Source organism: Channa argus, chromosome 16 (genome assembly GCF_033026475.1).
Source record: "Channa argus isolate prfri chromosome 16, Channa argus male v1.0, whole genome shotgun sequence".
NCBI classification, from domain to species: domain Eukaryota; kingdom Metazoa; phylum Chordata; class Actinopteri; order Anabantiformes; family Channidae; genus Channa; species Channa argus.
Window position 1 is genome coordinate 22,869,719 of NC_090212.1, and position 15,767 is coordinate 22,885,485.

Below are 15,767 nucleotides of genomic sequence, written 5' to 3' on the forward strand. Positions count from 1 at the left end.
CAAGGAGAGACAGGCCCTGATTCTGAAATAAACCCCAATTTCAATCTGACTCTTTTCACTAACTGTTGAATGTGAAATGCAAAGGATAGTAAGTTGTCGCTCCAGATGTTGAGATATTAATATTGACTGTCAGATTCTATTCGAGAGCCCTGCAAGGTGATGATTTGTGGCAGGTTTTGGGTTCTTGATTTTGCATTCACTGAGGTATCACTGATGTTTGATCTAATACCCTTCACGTTATGTCCCTTTCAGCTCTGTCTTTCCTGCTGAATGCCCATGTCTGAACAGACATTAAAATGAAACTTATGATGATGTTAAGATGACCAGTACCTTCCTGCAGCACAGGATGGATGACCTGTCGATGCTTCATCAGCTTCAAGTCCTGCAGAAGAATCTTCTCAAAGGCAGAGATCCTCTCCTCCAGGCTCTCAGCTGTGTCTGGTGAACAACAACACATTCATATAAGCCATCTTTCACACATTGTCATTTAAATTGTTTAAGATGTGTTTATGGGCTTAATAATTATAATAAACCAAACAACCACTGTGTGACCACTTTTCTCCAATTAAAATTTGGAAAACTAAAGGAAACTTTTAGTTTGAAGCCAATTATTTAGGATGTTTTCTAACAAATCTCTCCAGTCCATTTTAGTTTGTTGTACTATTTAAAATGTTCTGTTAAAACCAAACTCCAAATCAAAATTTTTATTTCCTTTGTTTTATTTTCTTTCTTTAGTTACTTTTGTCAGTGTCATAGAATGGTACAAACCATTTCAAACACACCAGTTATGAGAACCATTCTTAACCTAAGCATTTTGAGGACCTGAGGACAGAATGGTAAGCAGCATTAAAGTCAACTTCTATTCATCATGGCTTTGGCTTTTCAGAAACAGTTTTATTGGATGTTAATATTTGTGCAAACAAGGAACCTTTTTGGTATTTAGTGGCTCTAATCGTACTTGAACATCGTACATACAATAACAGGGAGGACTCACATTGACGCAATTATATATGGCAAACATGTACAAGCATGGAGATGAACTGGGTATTTATCAACTAGACTGACTACATATAGTTTGGGTGGTCACATATTAGCTACAAGGTTATAGGTGCTTGAAGACTAGATTTGCTTTATATTCTGAACAATTTCCCTCCACTTCCCACATTTATGCCAAGCCAAACATGTCCTATCGTGCATGTCTTTGGACTGGAGAACCTGGAGGAAACCTGTGAGGAAGCAGCACTAACCTCTCATGTGTTTTAAATAATTCAAACACTCAAGTGTACAAATATGATGGTGACATCATCAGTTACCATTCTTAGGTGTGTCAACAGCTGGTTGCAAGTGAACTTCCGGTGTCGTCTGTGTGATCATTTCTTCAGATTCTGCAATGTGAAGTCTGAGGGCCTCCTGAAATGCATACATAAACTGAGTTACACATGATATTATTAACAACTAAAATCCTGCTAGTATCTCCTACAGTCGCTGCAGCAGCGTTTCTTACACATGACACAGATAAGTTGACAGGAACAATGTCAGGTAATGTTAGAAAGTTGCGGCTTGGAATCTAACACAGTGGTCTAGAGCGGGGGTTCACAAACTTTGTGTCAAGGCTTTCCAAACTATACTGGCTTCTTTAGAAGATGCCTTAAAAAGCCCATTAACAAACACATACTATGGTAAATGTAGGAAGTTAGAAGTCTAGCTATGGAAAAAAAAGGTTTCAAATCACTTATATCATCTTATTATCAACCATATGTTTAATAATACATAATAAAGTGTAATTTCCTTTTAAAGCAATTTCCTCGTTGTGTTTTACCTCCAGTTAATTGAGGTCACTTTGGCAACTCCTTTAAAAACAACATCTAGAGAAAGTCTTCACTAAAGACCATTTTAAAATCAACCATTTTAAAATCAACTACCAGATATATGCTACTAGCTTCCTTGATGAGCATCATTCTAGTTCCCAAAATCCGATTTATGTCATCATGATAAGGTGGGGCCTGATGATTCAGCTGATTTAAGTTCTTACATCCAAACTGACTTGCTAACAAGAACTTGCTAAACTGGAGTGCTGATTTCAGATCTGCAGGGGCCATCTCAAGCAGGGGCCAACACATCTGCAAGCAGCTTTTTACTGGGTAATGTTAGGATCCAACTTTATTCACTGCAGCCATTTCTTCTGCCATGCAAAACTATTTACATTTAGTTATTTGTCGGCAGGTTTTTTTTCAAAAGTAACTTAAAACTGAGTACAATCAGCAACAACCTAAATAAAGGACAAACAAATAAGGTTAAGTGGCACAAGAAGTATTTCTGTTTCATGAGATGCAAATGAAAGACATAAAACAAAGGGTTTGTTTTAAAAATGTAAGTGCACAGGAAGTTAAAACATGTGCCAGCCAATGCTAACATTCCCATGCATTAAACGTATCCTACCATACCGCACTGTCGGGTGATAAGCTACACGTTAGTGATTACATACTCTCACTTCCTATAGTGAGCAGGGGGCTGCCCAAAGTGCAGGAGGAAAAACACTGGTAAACTGACTGTAAGAAGTGTCGACAAATCCAAAAGGAGGATGTGAACCTCAATAGCAATAGTTCAACATTAGTGTACTGTACTGAGGCTGGGGTGGACCCCCTAACTATCATCCATGCAAGACTGTGAACAGTGTATATTAAAAGAATTAAAGTGTTGATGCAAAGAATTTGCATCTATGAATTTAAGTAATCCAGTTACTTGAGGCACTTGTGGACCCATTTACCAAAAATAACTTGAGTCTTGGACTTGAGCTCCACGTTTCCTACTCACATTCTTTATTGAAACTATGTAGGTGCCTTGGGAAACGTATTATGCTACACACAAATCATTGGGACTTGACCACAGCTTTAACTTTACCTTTGATGTAAATGAGATAAATAACTGCTCCTCCACTTCCTCCAAGTTAGGTTGCATTCTAGTGTAGGAAGAATTATCCACCTTTGGTTCCACATCCATCTTGGCAAGCTTTTGCCGCCGGGGCTGCTTCTTGCGCTTGCAGGCTTTGTTAGCTAAGGCTGTTTGAGCCAGCTGAGAAGGCCCATGTGCATTTGCTTCTGCTGTGCTTGGAGTTGAGCAAGGAACAGCAACTGGTTCAGTGTTTGAAAACTCCACCCCCATCCCAAGGACATCATCTGTGGAGAAAAAGTGAACGAGGTCTGCGAGCGAAGGAGTAGGTGACAATCCATCTCCATCTAATGAAGAAAAGGTTGGAGACAATGGCAACTGGAGTGCGAGGGGGGAGAGTTCTGCTGGGAAGGGCAAACACTGTTCATTCTCTTCAAATGATGGAGCAGAGTCAGCTGAAGGTGTGGAGGTGTGAAGACTCTGTGATACTGCATTAGAGGAAGTCTGGGAAGCCAAGAAAGGTGGTGTAATAGAGGGCAATAAAAGAGGTGGTGATGTGGGCTGAAATGGGTCTATGTATGGCTCACTGGGAGGTAACACAGTATGCCATTTAAACACAGATGCAGTAGAGACTTTACTTTGCTGTGAGTCTTCAGTAGCTTTCAAGGCTGGTCCAGAAATAGTAGAGTCCAGCACTAAACCTAAAGAGGAAGGTAGGGTAGGTAAAGGTTCTGGAGAGCTTGCAGGTGACAACGGCTCAAAGCCTAGAGAGGAACACTCTGGGTCAGGCAGCAAAGACTCAGACTTTATGGTGAGGGAGTCTGAAGGTAGTGTGGAAGACTCAGTGATGGCTGGTGTTTGTGGTGATTTTGAGTCAGGTAAAGCTGTGATGGGTGGCGGCAAAATGGAAAATACAGAAGTATTAGTAGGAGATGATGAAATAATAGATGTAGGCCTTTGGAGGGTACAAAGCGGTTGATCTGAGATGGGTACAACTAGTGTACTTTGAGCAAGTGCTGGACCTTCAGTTCTTGATCCAATTGAGTCTGTAGTGGAAACTGCATTTGGACATGACAAAGAAGAAGGCTGAAGGACTTTTTCATCAGCTTCTCCTGTAACATTCAAAACTGTCTCAGCTGGATAAACAACTGCACCATAGGTTCCATCCGCCTGGCTGTCAGACTTTGGGACATCACCAGTTAAACTCTTTGAGGGACCAGTAGCATTGCAGTCAGGATCACAAGGCAAATAAGGAGAAATAGCAGCAGAACTCTGTGACACAGATAATAGTTCAGGTGGCATTGCAGCAGAAGAAGAGTCTGGCTTGCTCTTGGTCTTCTTAGTTTTTGATGAATGCCGCTTCAAAAACAGAGCAAGCGCAGGGAGAGGTAGAGGAACCAGACGTCTATGTGATCTTAAATTCAACTCTGATGGAGCTTTGGGTTCAAATTTCTGGTCTAAGTCCACAGAGGAGTTCTGGGACATTGCTGGAGCAGCAAGAGCACTACTGACTTCTGAACAATCTGTTATAATAGGGTCCTTACAGTTCAACACATTTAATTGGTGACTGTCTTCAGCTGTTCTCTTTTTAATAGTTTCACTTTTCTTTGCAGGTGATGTTTCATCACTTGCTTTGAAAGATGTACTGTCCTTCTGTCCTTGTACATCCTGTGTGTTGCTCTTTAAACCCACTGTCTTAGTGTTTGTTTGTTCGGTTCTGTAAGAGGCGCTGTTGTTGATGCGCAGCTGCTCCACATTGCATCTTTGCAGTGAAACATGAGCCTCCCGAATGAGATCAGAAAATAACTTCGGAGCTGGACGTGAACTGCTGCTGAAGAAAATCAGAATAAAAGCACCACATTATTGACATGTAACTTACTTAATGATATACATTAGAACTTAATTATAACATACTTGACATAACTTTGGTAAACTCACAACGCTACTGATGCAAGTTTTTACCCACATTATTCAATGAGAACAATACCCTCATACTTCTGGCTCGCATTGGTTTCACACCTTAGGTTCCGGCCCTTATTCACAAAAAAACTTCATACTAAACCTACAATCTAACTTTAGCTAATTTTACCAAGCTACTGTGATTTTACGTTGATGCATGAAAAAACTTTTTTAAAGAAATTAACTACACTATTGACCACCACTATCTTAACATTCTGTTGTGTATGTGCTCAATATTGAACACACCTGAAAGCTGCCATTAGTGAGGATGTGCAAAAATACCCACAGTGCTAATATTTACCTATGCACAGAAATAGAGTGTAAACTTAGTAAAGCATTTAAGATACAATTGTTGACAAATAATAGAAATGTAATGAATACAGTAGGACTGTGTATTGGCAAGAATCTGATGATACAATAAATATCACTATACAGGGGTAAGGATTCACTATACTGGGATACTTTAAGCAATGCAATATAAACATATATAAAAATTGTATTTCTAATCTGATCAATCACAAACAGTTATGATCTTTCATATCTTTATTGAACACATACAAAATTATGTTGAAAAACGTAACGGCATCACTTGAGTCCGGTGTAAGCAAACCTGGAGTCCAATCAATGAAATGAGAATAGAGGTGTGGTTAAAAACTATCTGGCCTAATAAAAACAGTCAAACAATATCAGTGTTCTATTTATAAGCAGTATCACCTGGTGTGAGCTATGTTTTGCAAAAACACAAGATCTCAGAAAACCTATGATCAAGAGTTGTTGATTTGCATGTAGGTGGAAAGGGTTACAAAGTACTCTCAGAGACTAGATATTCATTAATCCATGGTTAGATCAAAAGATCAACAGCTTTTGACTTGTCTCTCCATGGTCGCCACAGCAGTACGTGTTCTGCACTTTGAATTAAGTTTTTAAGCAGGATGCCTTTCTTGCAGCAACTCTCTCATTTTATCCGTGCTTGGGACTGGCACCAGGGTGGCCCTTGGTGGCCGGGCAGGCCCACACCTGGGGTGGGATTCAAACCCAAGGCCTTTTGCTGTACCACTGTCCACCAGGCCCCCTTAGTCCAAGGATAGATGTGTTGTCAATATGGAGATTGTTTTATACTGTGGCTACTCTTCTTAGAAGAAGTGTGACCCAGCAAAGACCATACTAAGGCATCAATGAGGAAAAGAACCCTAGAATAACAGCTAAAAACCTGAAGGATTCATTGTAAGTGGTTACACTCATATGCAGAACATTGAACCTTCGTGATGTCCATGGCAGGACACTATAGAATTGTTTCAAAGATGCAAAATGCACCTTTTGGATGGCCTATTCAATTGAGGTCTACCTCAATTCAAGAGTTGACCTCAAGAAAGCAATTCACACCACACATTTTTTTTTAAGAATATGACTGAGCTGAAGCAGTTCTGTTATCATTCATGATCTAAAACTCCTCAATGTTGTCCAAGTGTACAGAAAGCATTTATTCGAGTTCACTGCTACCAAAGGAGGTTCAACCATTTACTAAAACACTGTTGCCATTACTTTTTCACCATCACTTTGTATATTTAATTGTTGTGTTCAATAAAAAAAAACATGAAATATAACGTGTGTCATTAGCTTAGAATTAATGTTTGGTCTTGATATTTGATCTGCTTTTCACCAAAGTCATAAATATCAACAATTTATGCAGAAAACCCAGAAACTGCAAACAGTGCCATTACTTTTTCTAGCTACTGTAATTACTTTTTAATACAACCAGACCAGCAGAAAATAAGACCATCCACCATTGATCTGCCACTAAATTTGGCATGTAATCTAGTTTTTCTTTTATATCCTGATGGGAATGGATGACATTTCCTCCATCCCTAAGGTACAAATAAAAGCAAATCATATGATAGGTCTTTAGTTGTCACCAGATCTAAACCTACAGGAGATTTTTTTTAGTGACTTCAACCAACACCACTCTCTGCCACCATCATCAAAAAACATTGAATGAGTGAATATGTTTGGGAAGAACGGTGCTCCATCTCTCTAAAGGAGTTCCAGAGATTTGAAGAATTATTGCCAAGGTGCACCAAAGCTGGTGGTTGTCAGAATATGTCAGGTTGAGAACTTGACATACACTGCAACCTCAAACTTCTCTAAACTGCACCGGAGGTCAGAAAACCCATAATTTATCAAGACTTTGTCCTGCGACCACCCCAATACAAAGTACAGGAAATGTCTGAGTGAGTCTGCGTGAATACAGCAGCAAATTGTCTTAGCATTTAAAGTGTGCGAATGGAAGTGCTGATGACATTACCGTCAGGTGACTGGAAGGGGTAATTTGTTTTTCCTTTCTTGACTGGCACAGCTTCTTTTTCCAGATGGGTTCTAAGCAAAATAACTGTGATCGCTTAACTGCATTTTGTATGTAATGCCTCCTGCATGGTCTGACCAGGCACTAACCTTAGCTGCAATAAAGCGTGTGAAGACACAAAGAACATGTCTGACTCAGACATTCTCTGTGTGTTACATGTGTGAACTGACAACTGTGGACGATGTCTGACGATGTGCCAGGTTTTACTCTATTTTGTCATCTTTCTATACATAAATCACAGAAGCTAACAAACTCCATCAGATTATGAACTGCTTAACAATACAATAATAATTTAATGTATTCCAGAATTCACAGATTGACTTATAGAGGAAGTTGGTCTTCATTTTTCTGCTCTCAAGTTTGTCTCCCTCATGTACTCTTGTGTGTTTGTTACAAAGAATTGGAAGAGCATGCCATCTTCACTGTCAAAGAGGAAATCTTACCATAAACCTTCCCTGGAAACCTTAGCAGTTGGCTCCTCTTTGTTGACAATGGAATTATTCTGGGTGTTAACCAAGACTGACAGTTTTGAGTCCACCGCTTTAGAAGTTCGAGGTTTATGGTTTGCAAGCAAAGACTTCAAGCTCTTCTTCACAGGATGTTGCTCATTGGTTGTCGTGTCTCTATCTTTATGAGAGTCTTTGCTAGAATTCAGTTTCAGCTTCAGGCCCCATGAACTGGACCCATCCTCTTTCAGCCCTTTAGCAAATGGGTTGTAGTCAACTTTGAGCTGAGAAAACCTTGAGTTCTGGTAAGCCATTACTGCAATAAATTCAGTCTGTGGGAAAGTAAATGTGACAACATTCGGACCATTTATCCTTATGTCTTTAGCAGCTTTGTCAGATTGGACCAAATGCAGTCGTGGCAAGTAGCGGTGCATCGGATGTAGGATAGTGTTCCCCTCTTGGTCCAAAATGTTGTTAGTAAGCTTTAGTTTATAAAAGGAGACTGGATTCTGCATCCAGTGTTGACCCATTGATGGGGAATCTGGATGTGCAAAGGGTTGACTCTTGACATGACACTCTGCTTTTCCAGCAACTTGCCAACTCTTGCCGGTCCATTTGTAACAACTGTTGTCTAAAGGTTGAATGTCCATAATCAAAGAGTACTTTCTAGATGGGTGCAAGCCGGAGATGTGAAAGCGACAGTAGGGGAACATCCTACTGCCCTGTTTAGTCAGAATCATCTCGGTTTTGCATCTGAAAAATTCATTCCACATGCTGTTGTTGTCCAGCGTCACTTTGATGCTTTTGCAGATACTATCAGGTGGCAGGTTGTCTGACTGAGATTTTGAACTGATGGGATGTTTCACGACAGCAAGTCCACCAAACGTCTCAGTGCCTCTGTTTAATGGGTAAATGTTAGTTTTTCCCATTATGTCTACCCCTTTATTCATTACATGGATCATCTGTTCCATTCCACTTTCGCTTGCCTTCCCTGGGTTTGGAATAGAGCATGCGGGTGGGTGGTTGGCTGCAGATGCTGCTGCAGGGGCAGTTGCCCCATCCTGAAGGAACACCATGCCTTTGCGCTTCTTCTTAGAAGCCATGAACAGATCCCAGACATCTAAAGGTCAGCAGGATCTGGCTTCTTATACATCCTGAAAAACAAAAATAATGGATTTTCATTAATCACTTACACTAAGCATGCAAACAAAGGGCTTATTCTGGGCTACCAGACGAACTACCATGATGATGATCCAAAATACCGCAGCACATCTAATTTTTTATCAGTCAAAAAGGACCCATGTCACATCACTGTTCAGATCTCTGCACTAGCTTCATTAGATTCAAAGCTCTGACTCTCAGCTAACTGCATTCCAAAGAAAACTCCTTCATTCCAGTCTACAATGCTTCTCTGTCACTGCACTCTGCCAAACAATGGTATCTGGTGGTCCCTACACCAGATTGGAAGAAAAGCTCTTGAGCTTAAGACAGTGGATGAAGCTACAAAACTTTGAATAATCAGCAATCTTACAAAGTACTTGCAATAGACATCAGTTGGCTGACATACTGTAAGTTTTTGGTGAGTTTTGTATATGGGGTAGGTCTTATGGATTATGAATATTCAAGAACGATTTGTAGTTTGAGAGTTAGGGCAGAGACACAGCAAGACAACATCAAAGAACAATTGGCAACAAGGGCCAACTGTGGCATTACCTCAAGTCTCCTTCATCTGGGCAAAAAAATGGCATCTGAACACACTAGAATGTCTACATGGAATGGCTAACTAGCATGTACATTCTTTGCCTATACGAGGGAAAGCCAAAGTAGAAAGAAAGAAAGAGCTACAATACATATATAAAGCAGTGTTAGCTTACTGCTTTTGAAACACTCTCATTCACCAAAGATGGTTTACTGTCTTCTACTTGAGGATTTGCGTGATGAGATATTGTCAATGTAATGTTGTGTTATTTTTATTTGTTATTTTACTTATTTAACCGTATGCATCAGGGAACTGTGAGTATTGTAATTTCAATCCTCTGTATGTGTTGCAAATGTGGTAGAATTGACAATACAGAAAGCTTACAGTAAATGGGACTGCAGGCATTGTTTTCCCTTGGTCTCTCTAATTCCTTTCTCTCAAAGATGAGTTCCAATTGATTTTCACACTTTGGATAAACAATTAAAAACAATATATGACTACATCAACTATTGACTACATAAAAATAGTCTTCTACTAAATAATTTATTGACATTAAAGGATGCCTTCACTGATTTTCAACTTGCTTCTTTTGGTTCTAGTTTGTGTAGTATGTGTAAATAAATGCCATTAATCTTCATATTGACTTCCTTTTAGCTGAAAAAAACTTGGAGGAAACTTCAGTTTACATTATGTTATCTTATTGCTCACAACATGAAGGTTGTAAACATGATCAATCTGCTTTTCGAGAGCACCAACAGATGACATAATCTGAATTCCTAATGATGAAAAACTCCTTAAGGTGATGTCATCTGGAGGAGTTTTTCAGCTAGAATCAGAAGAATATTTTAATATAGTAAAGTCAGAGGGAAATTTAAAAGTATTAATGTGCATTTGATGAAGTCACCCTTTAACTCACATAAACTAAATGAAAGTATGTAAACACAAACACTGTGGTGTATAACATAAAAAAATGTTTTTTGACTAATCTGCCTAGGTTTGATCCAAAGATCAGTAATGTAACACGTCAATCATACCTTTAACCTAATCTGAAAAGCATACATTTAAGTTGCCTCTGTTGTGGAGCAGATCAAACATCGTATTCATGATAAAATGCTTTGGTTTATCCTATTAAGTAATGCTTGAACTATGAATTTGCTTTTAGAATTAAAAAAATAATTCTACAAAACCGTTATTTTTCTTTAACAAAGGAATGAACACGTTTGATTTTATTGGAACCCTAGGTCAGTATTACTGTTAAAGATTTTTGCCCTTTGAATGAACTTTTATAGACTCATTATAAGACCAACTGCTTCAACATTACGTAGCTGGATCATTCACAATTTTGAGTCGTTTATTTAACTTGTTTGCTTTTGCTGTCTTTATAAACTGTTTTAGGAGCTTGGATTATAGTACAAAATAGCTTTTGAGTGGAACAAAGACATAATTGCGGCTCGCCTGTGCTGTTAAAGCATGCTATTTATCTAGATTGATTTAGGAGAAAGCAGAGTTTGCAGAATTGTACCTCTTGAGATGCTACACTCAAACATGAAGCAGTAGCCAAAACAACTATTGGGAAATACAATGTCACAAATATATTCAATTTAAAATAAACTCATACCAACCCAGTTTTATTTAACATTGTGCTTGTTACCAAGCTGGGGTAGTTAAAGTAACAACAGGTCGTTGATCCAACCTCAGACTGCTGTTAACAAATAATAAATATTAGCACACCTAACATTTCTGCACACAATACTTGTTCATCTGAAAAATACAGAGTAAGACCAGAGTTAATGTTTGACACAAATTGCAAAATAAATGTTTTACTGGAGAAAACGGAACATTTAGGTGAACTGACACCGCTGCCTGACTAGCACCAGTGCTAAGTTATTGCCTCATTCTTGCTACTATTTTGTCTCTATTTTTCAGTTTCACATTGTTGATAGACATTTTATTTAGCTAGATGTTTTTAAGAAGATTGCGCATCAGTAAGGAAGTTCTCAAAGACAACATGTTTATCACGACACAACACTAAATGATTCCCATGGAGTCCAGTAGGAGCCTGCTTAGCTTAATGCTGCAGCCTTGGTAGAATTTAAAAGGACTACACAAAGAGACCCCAAAGAACCACAAAGAGACCCCAAAGAAGCACCAATCAACCACAGAGATGCCAAACAACAACCAACAACAGACACAAAACTTGCTTCTTTTTGATGCTGGTCCTAAATAGCAGGCATTCGGGGATTTTAACTTGTCTGTGCCGAGGGTCCTGTTGTCAGTAAATACTTGGGGATGCATAAGTCTTATAGAACTGCAGAAGCGGTTTGTTAGTTTACCTAATGCTGGTTGCTGGGGACTAAACTTGACCAGATGGAAAAATCACTTTAGTTTAACCAAGTTAACGCAAATAATTATCTATAATAATAATATATTATTTAGCTAAAATCAAAACCATGTATGAATTGGTTCAAGTCAACTTGTTCAATTTAAGCTGCCTAACATGAAGTGATTTGCTGAAAGAGAATCCAGCCAGCTAGCTACAGCAGGCCTGAGACCAAGCCCAGGAAAGGCTCCCCGTTAACCCCAAACTCAGCGTTCTGCGACCCTCTAAGACCATGTGCTCCGGTAACGGCACACGGATTTACCTTCTGCCTGCTCGAACAGATAGAGTATTTCGACGGTGGAACATGAATCCGAGCTTTATCGTCCGTTTTGCCGTCCTGTTAGTCTCATCACTGACACCGTGGGTGTTTTGTTAGTGAGGAGGGAAAACAGCATGCGGTCACTGGAACGTCACCGTTCGTCCTCGTCTTCTGCGCTACTGCGCAGCCTCGGACGCCATCTTGCTGCCGCCACCTGGTTCAAAACTCGTCCCGGCTGCTCCAAGCACCGCCACCGGTGCATCTGATGTCCGTTACCCATAGGACGGCAGGAGCTGTACGCTTTCTTGTTGGACCGTTTATTGGACCAGTAAATGCGGCTGTAGGCAGAGGACATACGCCATGACAACCCGAAGCAGGCTGCCAAACTTTGTCCACATAAATCAAGTTATTAAGCGTTTTAACGAAAAACAGAAGTAGACCTGCATTTTAACCGGGTAGAATGGACTCCACGTTTCTAGAGGGGATGTGGAAGCAGCTGTATCTTCGTGGTCAAAGCTCCGATAAAATGTGGAAACCGTTTCCTGTGTGGACCAGATCCAAAATGTACTGATCAGTGTTTCGTTAAAACTCTGAAAATGAACAGTAAACCATGACCCGCGCTGTGGTCTGGAAATGTTCTTGTTAGATGCGGACGAGAGTCCCAGTTACAGTCAAAATGGAGCCGCCCGTCTCAGTGCCGACGCTACGCAGACACTGCCGCTCTGTCTGGCGCCATGATGGATCGGTTCCCTAGCCTGGGATCATGGGTTTAATTTGTCTTTATCCGAAGCCACTGTAGCTCCCACTGCCTCCCCTAACTTCGGGACCGGATCAGCAGCAGGAGATCGTCTGGGCGGACAGGACGACATTAAGACCACAGTAATTGGCTTGGGTGTGGTTCTGGTGCTAATCGTCGGAGAAAATGTGATCCCAGTCTGAGGCAAACAAAAAGCAGCAGCCATGATTGAGCAGCTGCTGGTTCAGGTTTTTAATGACACTAAAGAATAAGGTCAGTTTCTAAGTTACCAGGAAGGATACAGTTATTAGTGAGTTAGGTTGAATCCCATAGGGAAATTCTACTGTCGCAGGTGTCATTTCAGGTTGATAGGTACAAATAAAGTTCAAAATAACAGAATTTGAATGAATAAATCAACATGAAGATTTTTCTACAGCGTAACACAGACTAGTGCTCTGTAACACACCGTGTATTAGTGGTGTCGGTGTACAGTCTAAAAAGGACTGTCCTCCCCCTGTGTGTATGGATACGACACACACCAGAATTATACTGTAACATACACAGAACATGTGATGTATCTCTGTACATGTAGTACTGTCCAGATTAGCAGGCCTTCCAGTGGTAGAAGTGTACATCACTATACATGTTTAACAGTACTACTTTATTTTAAAAGGAATATATTACTGAAACGTAATTTTTAGTGGCAGTTTAGTACCTTAAAACCTTATTGAGATACAAACATCTTAATTTGTAAAGACCCTCAAAATGTCAAGTTTTACTTTTCGGTAGCTGCAGGAACTTTGTCAGTCATCAAAGGAATTGATTATGTTTGGAAAAATAGTCAATGTAATACTGCATTAAGTACAAAATAGATTTTTTTTTTTTTGATCTTACATGTAAATATTTTCAATGGTACTTAGAATTACAGTGTTTTTTACATTTTTTATATAGCTCGAGAATACAAGAAGAATCTGATCAGAAATTACTCGTTATTAGCAGTTACGTAACAACAGGGCAAAAGAAGTGAAAAGAAGAACTGGTGTTAACATGCAGTCAGAATCAGAATACAAAGATACAAATATTTGCAAGTAGGATGTCGGTATGAAGACGTAAGAAGTGCTATAAATCTGACAATAATTACAGTAAATGTCAGCAATGAATTTAGCAACATGTATATTTCCCATCCGAACGTACGTAACCATTTATAGATAAGTGTGTGTGTGTAAGTGTACAGTAGAAACACAAATGACGCGATGAGCGTGAGTGGTTCACTCTGAAGCTACAAATATCACAGTGACGTTATTCAATCAAAACCGAAGAATGAAGTCGGGCTCAGCACGATGTGCGCGGTCGTGTGTGCAGCGGGAGCGCGCATTGCGGCGCATGCGCTTCGGGACAAACAGCTGATCCAACACGTTTGACATTTGTACGAACCGTTAGTCTCTCTGTGTGTTACAGTTCAGACGCTGCTCTGCGACAGTCTGACAAGGTAATTACACAATACTCCAGTTAGCTCCCAGGCTAACTGCTAACGGCATCGGCCTCTCCTGTCTGAAGAAGCAGCTAGTCAGTTACTTAGCTAGCTAGTTAGTTAACGCGCTGTGAATTCGGGATAGATCCAACTTACCATTAAAAACGCCTGAAAACGCTCCTGGATAAACCGGGGTACATATCAGCTCATGTCACTATGTGGAAACCATTCCGCATCTTCTCAGCGGTAGCGGAGGGAGGGAAAAGCCGCTTCGTGGCGGTGGCTGGAGGGGGAACAGAAACGTGGTGGTAACCCAGTTTTACTCCGGAATTGTGGACAAACGGAAGTAAAACCACTTAGGGAGATAATTAACCTTTTTGTTTTTGGTTTTGCTTTTACATTAAATGATTATACAGAAATCCGGGATGTGTCTGTAACGTAGTTAAAAAAACAAAAAACCTTATGATGTACTTAGTACAAACTTTATGATCATGTTTGTTAAATTTATCAAAGAAAATGTTTTCTGAATTACTTGAATAGTTGTGGTCTAGTGGATTTACACTGAAATACACTTTCAAGTCTTCGTTAAGGTGATGACTATTATTGAATTGAATTACAGAAGTCTAAATCAATTGTCACACTGACCCTTTGAACTTAATAAACACATTTTATCTTTGCATTATACCGTACATAAAATTTGGCAGTGGCTCAGTTGGTTAAGTGGCCATAGGGTCGGGGGTTCGTGCCTCACTACTGACCACATGACGAAGTGTCTCTGGGCAAGACACTGAACCCCCAGCAGCTCATCCCCATCCCCAACTGTGCCAAATCAACATGCAGGTAAATGATCCTCTGTGGTGACCCTGAACTCACTAGATAAGCCGAAAGGACTAAAAAAATAAATAAAATAAAATACAGTACTGAAAATTGTAAGCTGATTTTATGGACATATAGTCATTAATTAAATGTTTTTATCCAAAGCGATTAGGCAGTGAGGGCCACACAGGAGCAGCTTGGGTTCAGTGTCAGAACACTGAAGGAGCTCACGTTTAAACCACTCATCTGAGCCACATGCTGCAACGCTTGTGTTGGGTCGTAATATGTCTGTAGTCAAACATTTTATCCTACACTAACTAGAAGAAACTAGTTAGGCACACAATTATAAAAACATAAGTTATGTTTATTTCTTTTTATGCAGAAGTGCTTCATTAAACATAATAAGTAAAACACGGCCTAAACACATTGTAACTCATATAAATCATTTTTAAAGGGGCCATTCAATTGTTGATTCCTTTTTTGTCAATGCCTGCTGAATTGTCTTAAGTTTCAGCCATGCCTATAGTCATGATGTCATACAGGTAAATGTTGAGTGACAGGTGGTGGTGGTGTGGCAAGACTCCAGGGTCCAAATAAGTTTTGGTTTTATTCAGTCAAGTGAGGAAATAAAGCACTGAATGTCTCACTTTTGCCATTATATAAATACGAAAGTATGTTAATGTAAAATTGTCAATTTATGTTCTTGTTTGCTACAACATGATCAGTTGTGTGCACTACTATCAGACATCAGTG

At 39.7% G+C, this 15,767-nt stretch overlaps 1 protein-coding gene across 7 annotated transcripts in view; it reads right to left on the reverse strand.

Annotated features, from left to right (window-relative positions):
• Positions 1 to 14,488, reverse strand: part of mgaa (MAX dimerization protein MGA a) — a 42,617-nt gene extending 28,129 nt beyond the window's left edge. For 2 of the 7 annotated variants that reach the window (XM_067479559.1, XM_067479555.1), the window contains exons 1-5: positions 11,995 to 13,313; positions 7,651 to 8,807; positions 2,902 to 4,720; positions 1,314 to 1,410; positions 331 to 438 (exon numbers count right to left, since the gene is read on the reverse strand). In XM_067479559.1, coding sequence (XP_067335660.1) covers positions 331 to 438; positions 1,314 to 1,410; positions 2,902 to 4,720; positions 7,651 to 8,756 — 3,130 coding nt within the window. In that variant the 5' untranslated portion in view covers positions 8,757 to 8,807; positions 11,995 to 13,313. Of the gene's footprint in view, positions 1 to 330; positions 439 to 1,313; positions 1,411 to 2,901; positions 4,721 to 7,650; positions 8,808 to 11,994; positions 13,319 to 14,354 lie in introns of those variants that run through there. The other 5 variants (XM_067479556.1, XM_067479561.1, XM_067479560.1 and 2 more) reach the window with 5 other exon arrangements.
• Between the last annotated feature and the right edge of the window lie 1,279 nt (positions 14,489 to 15,767).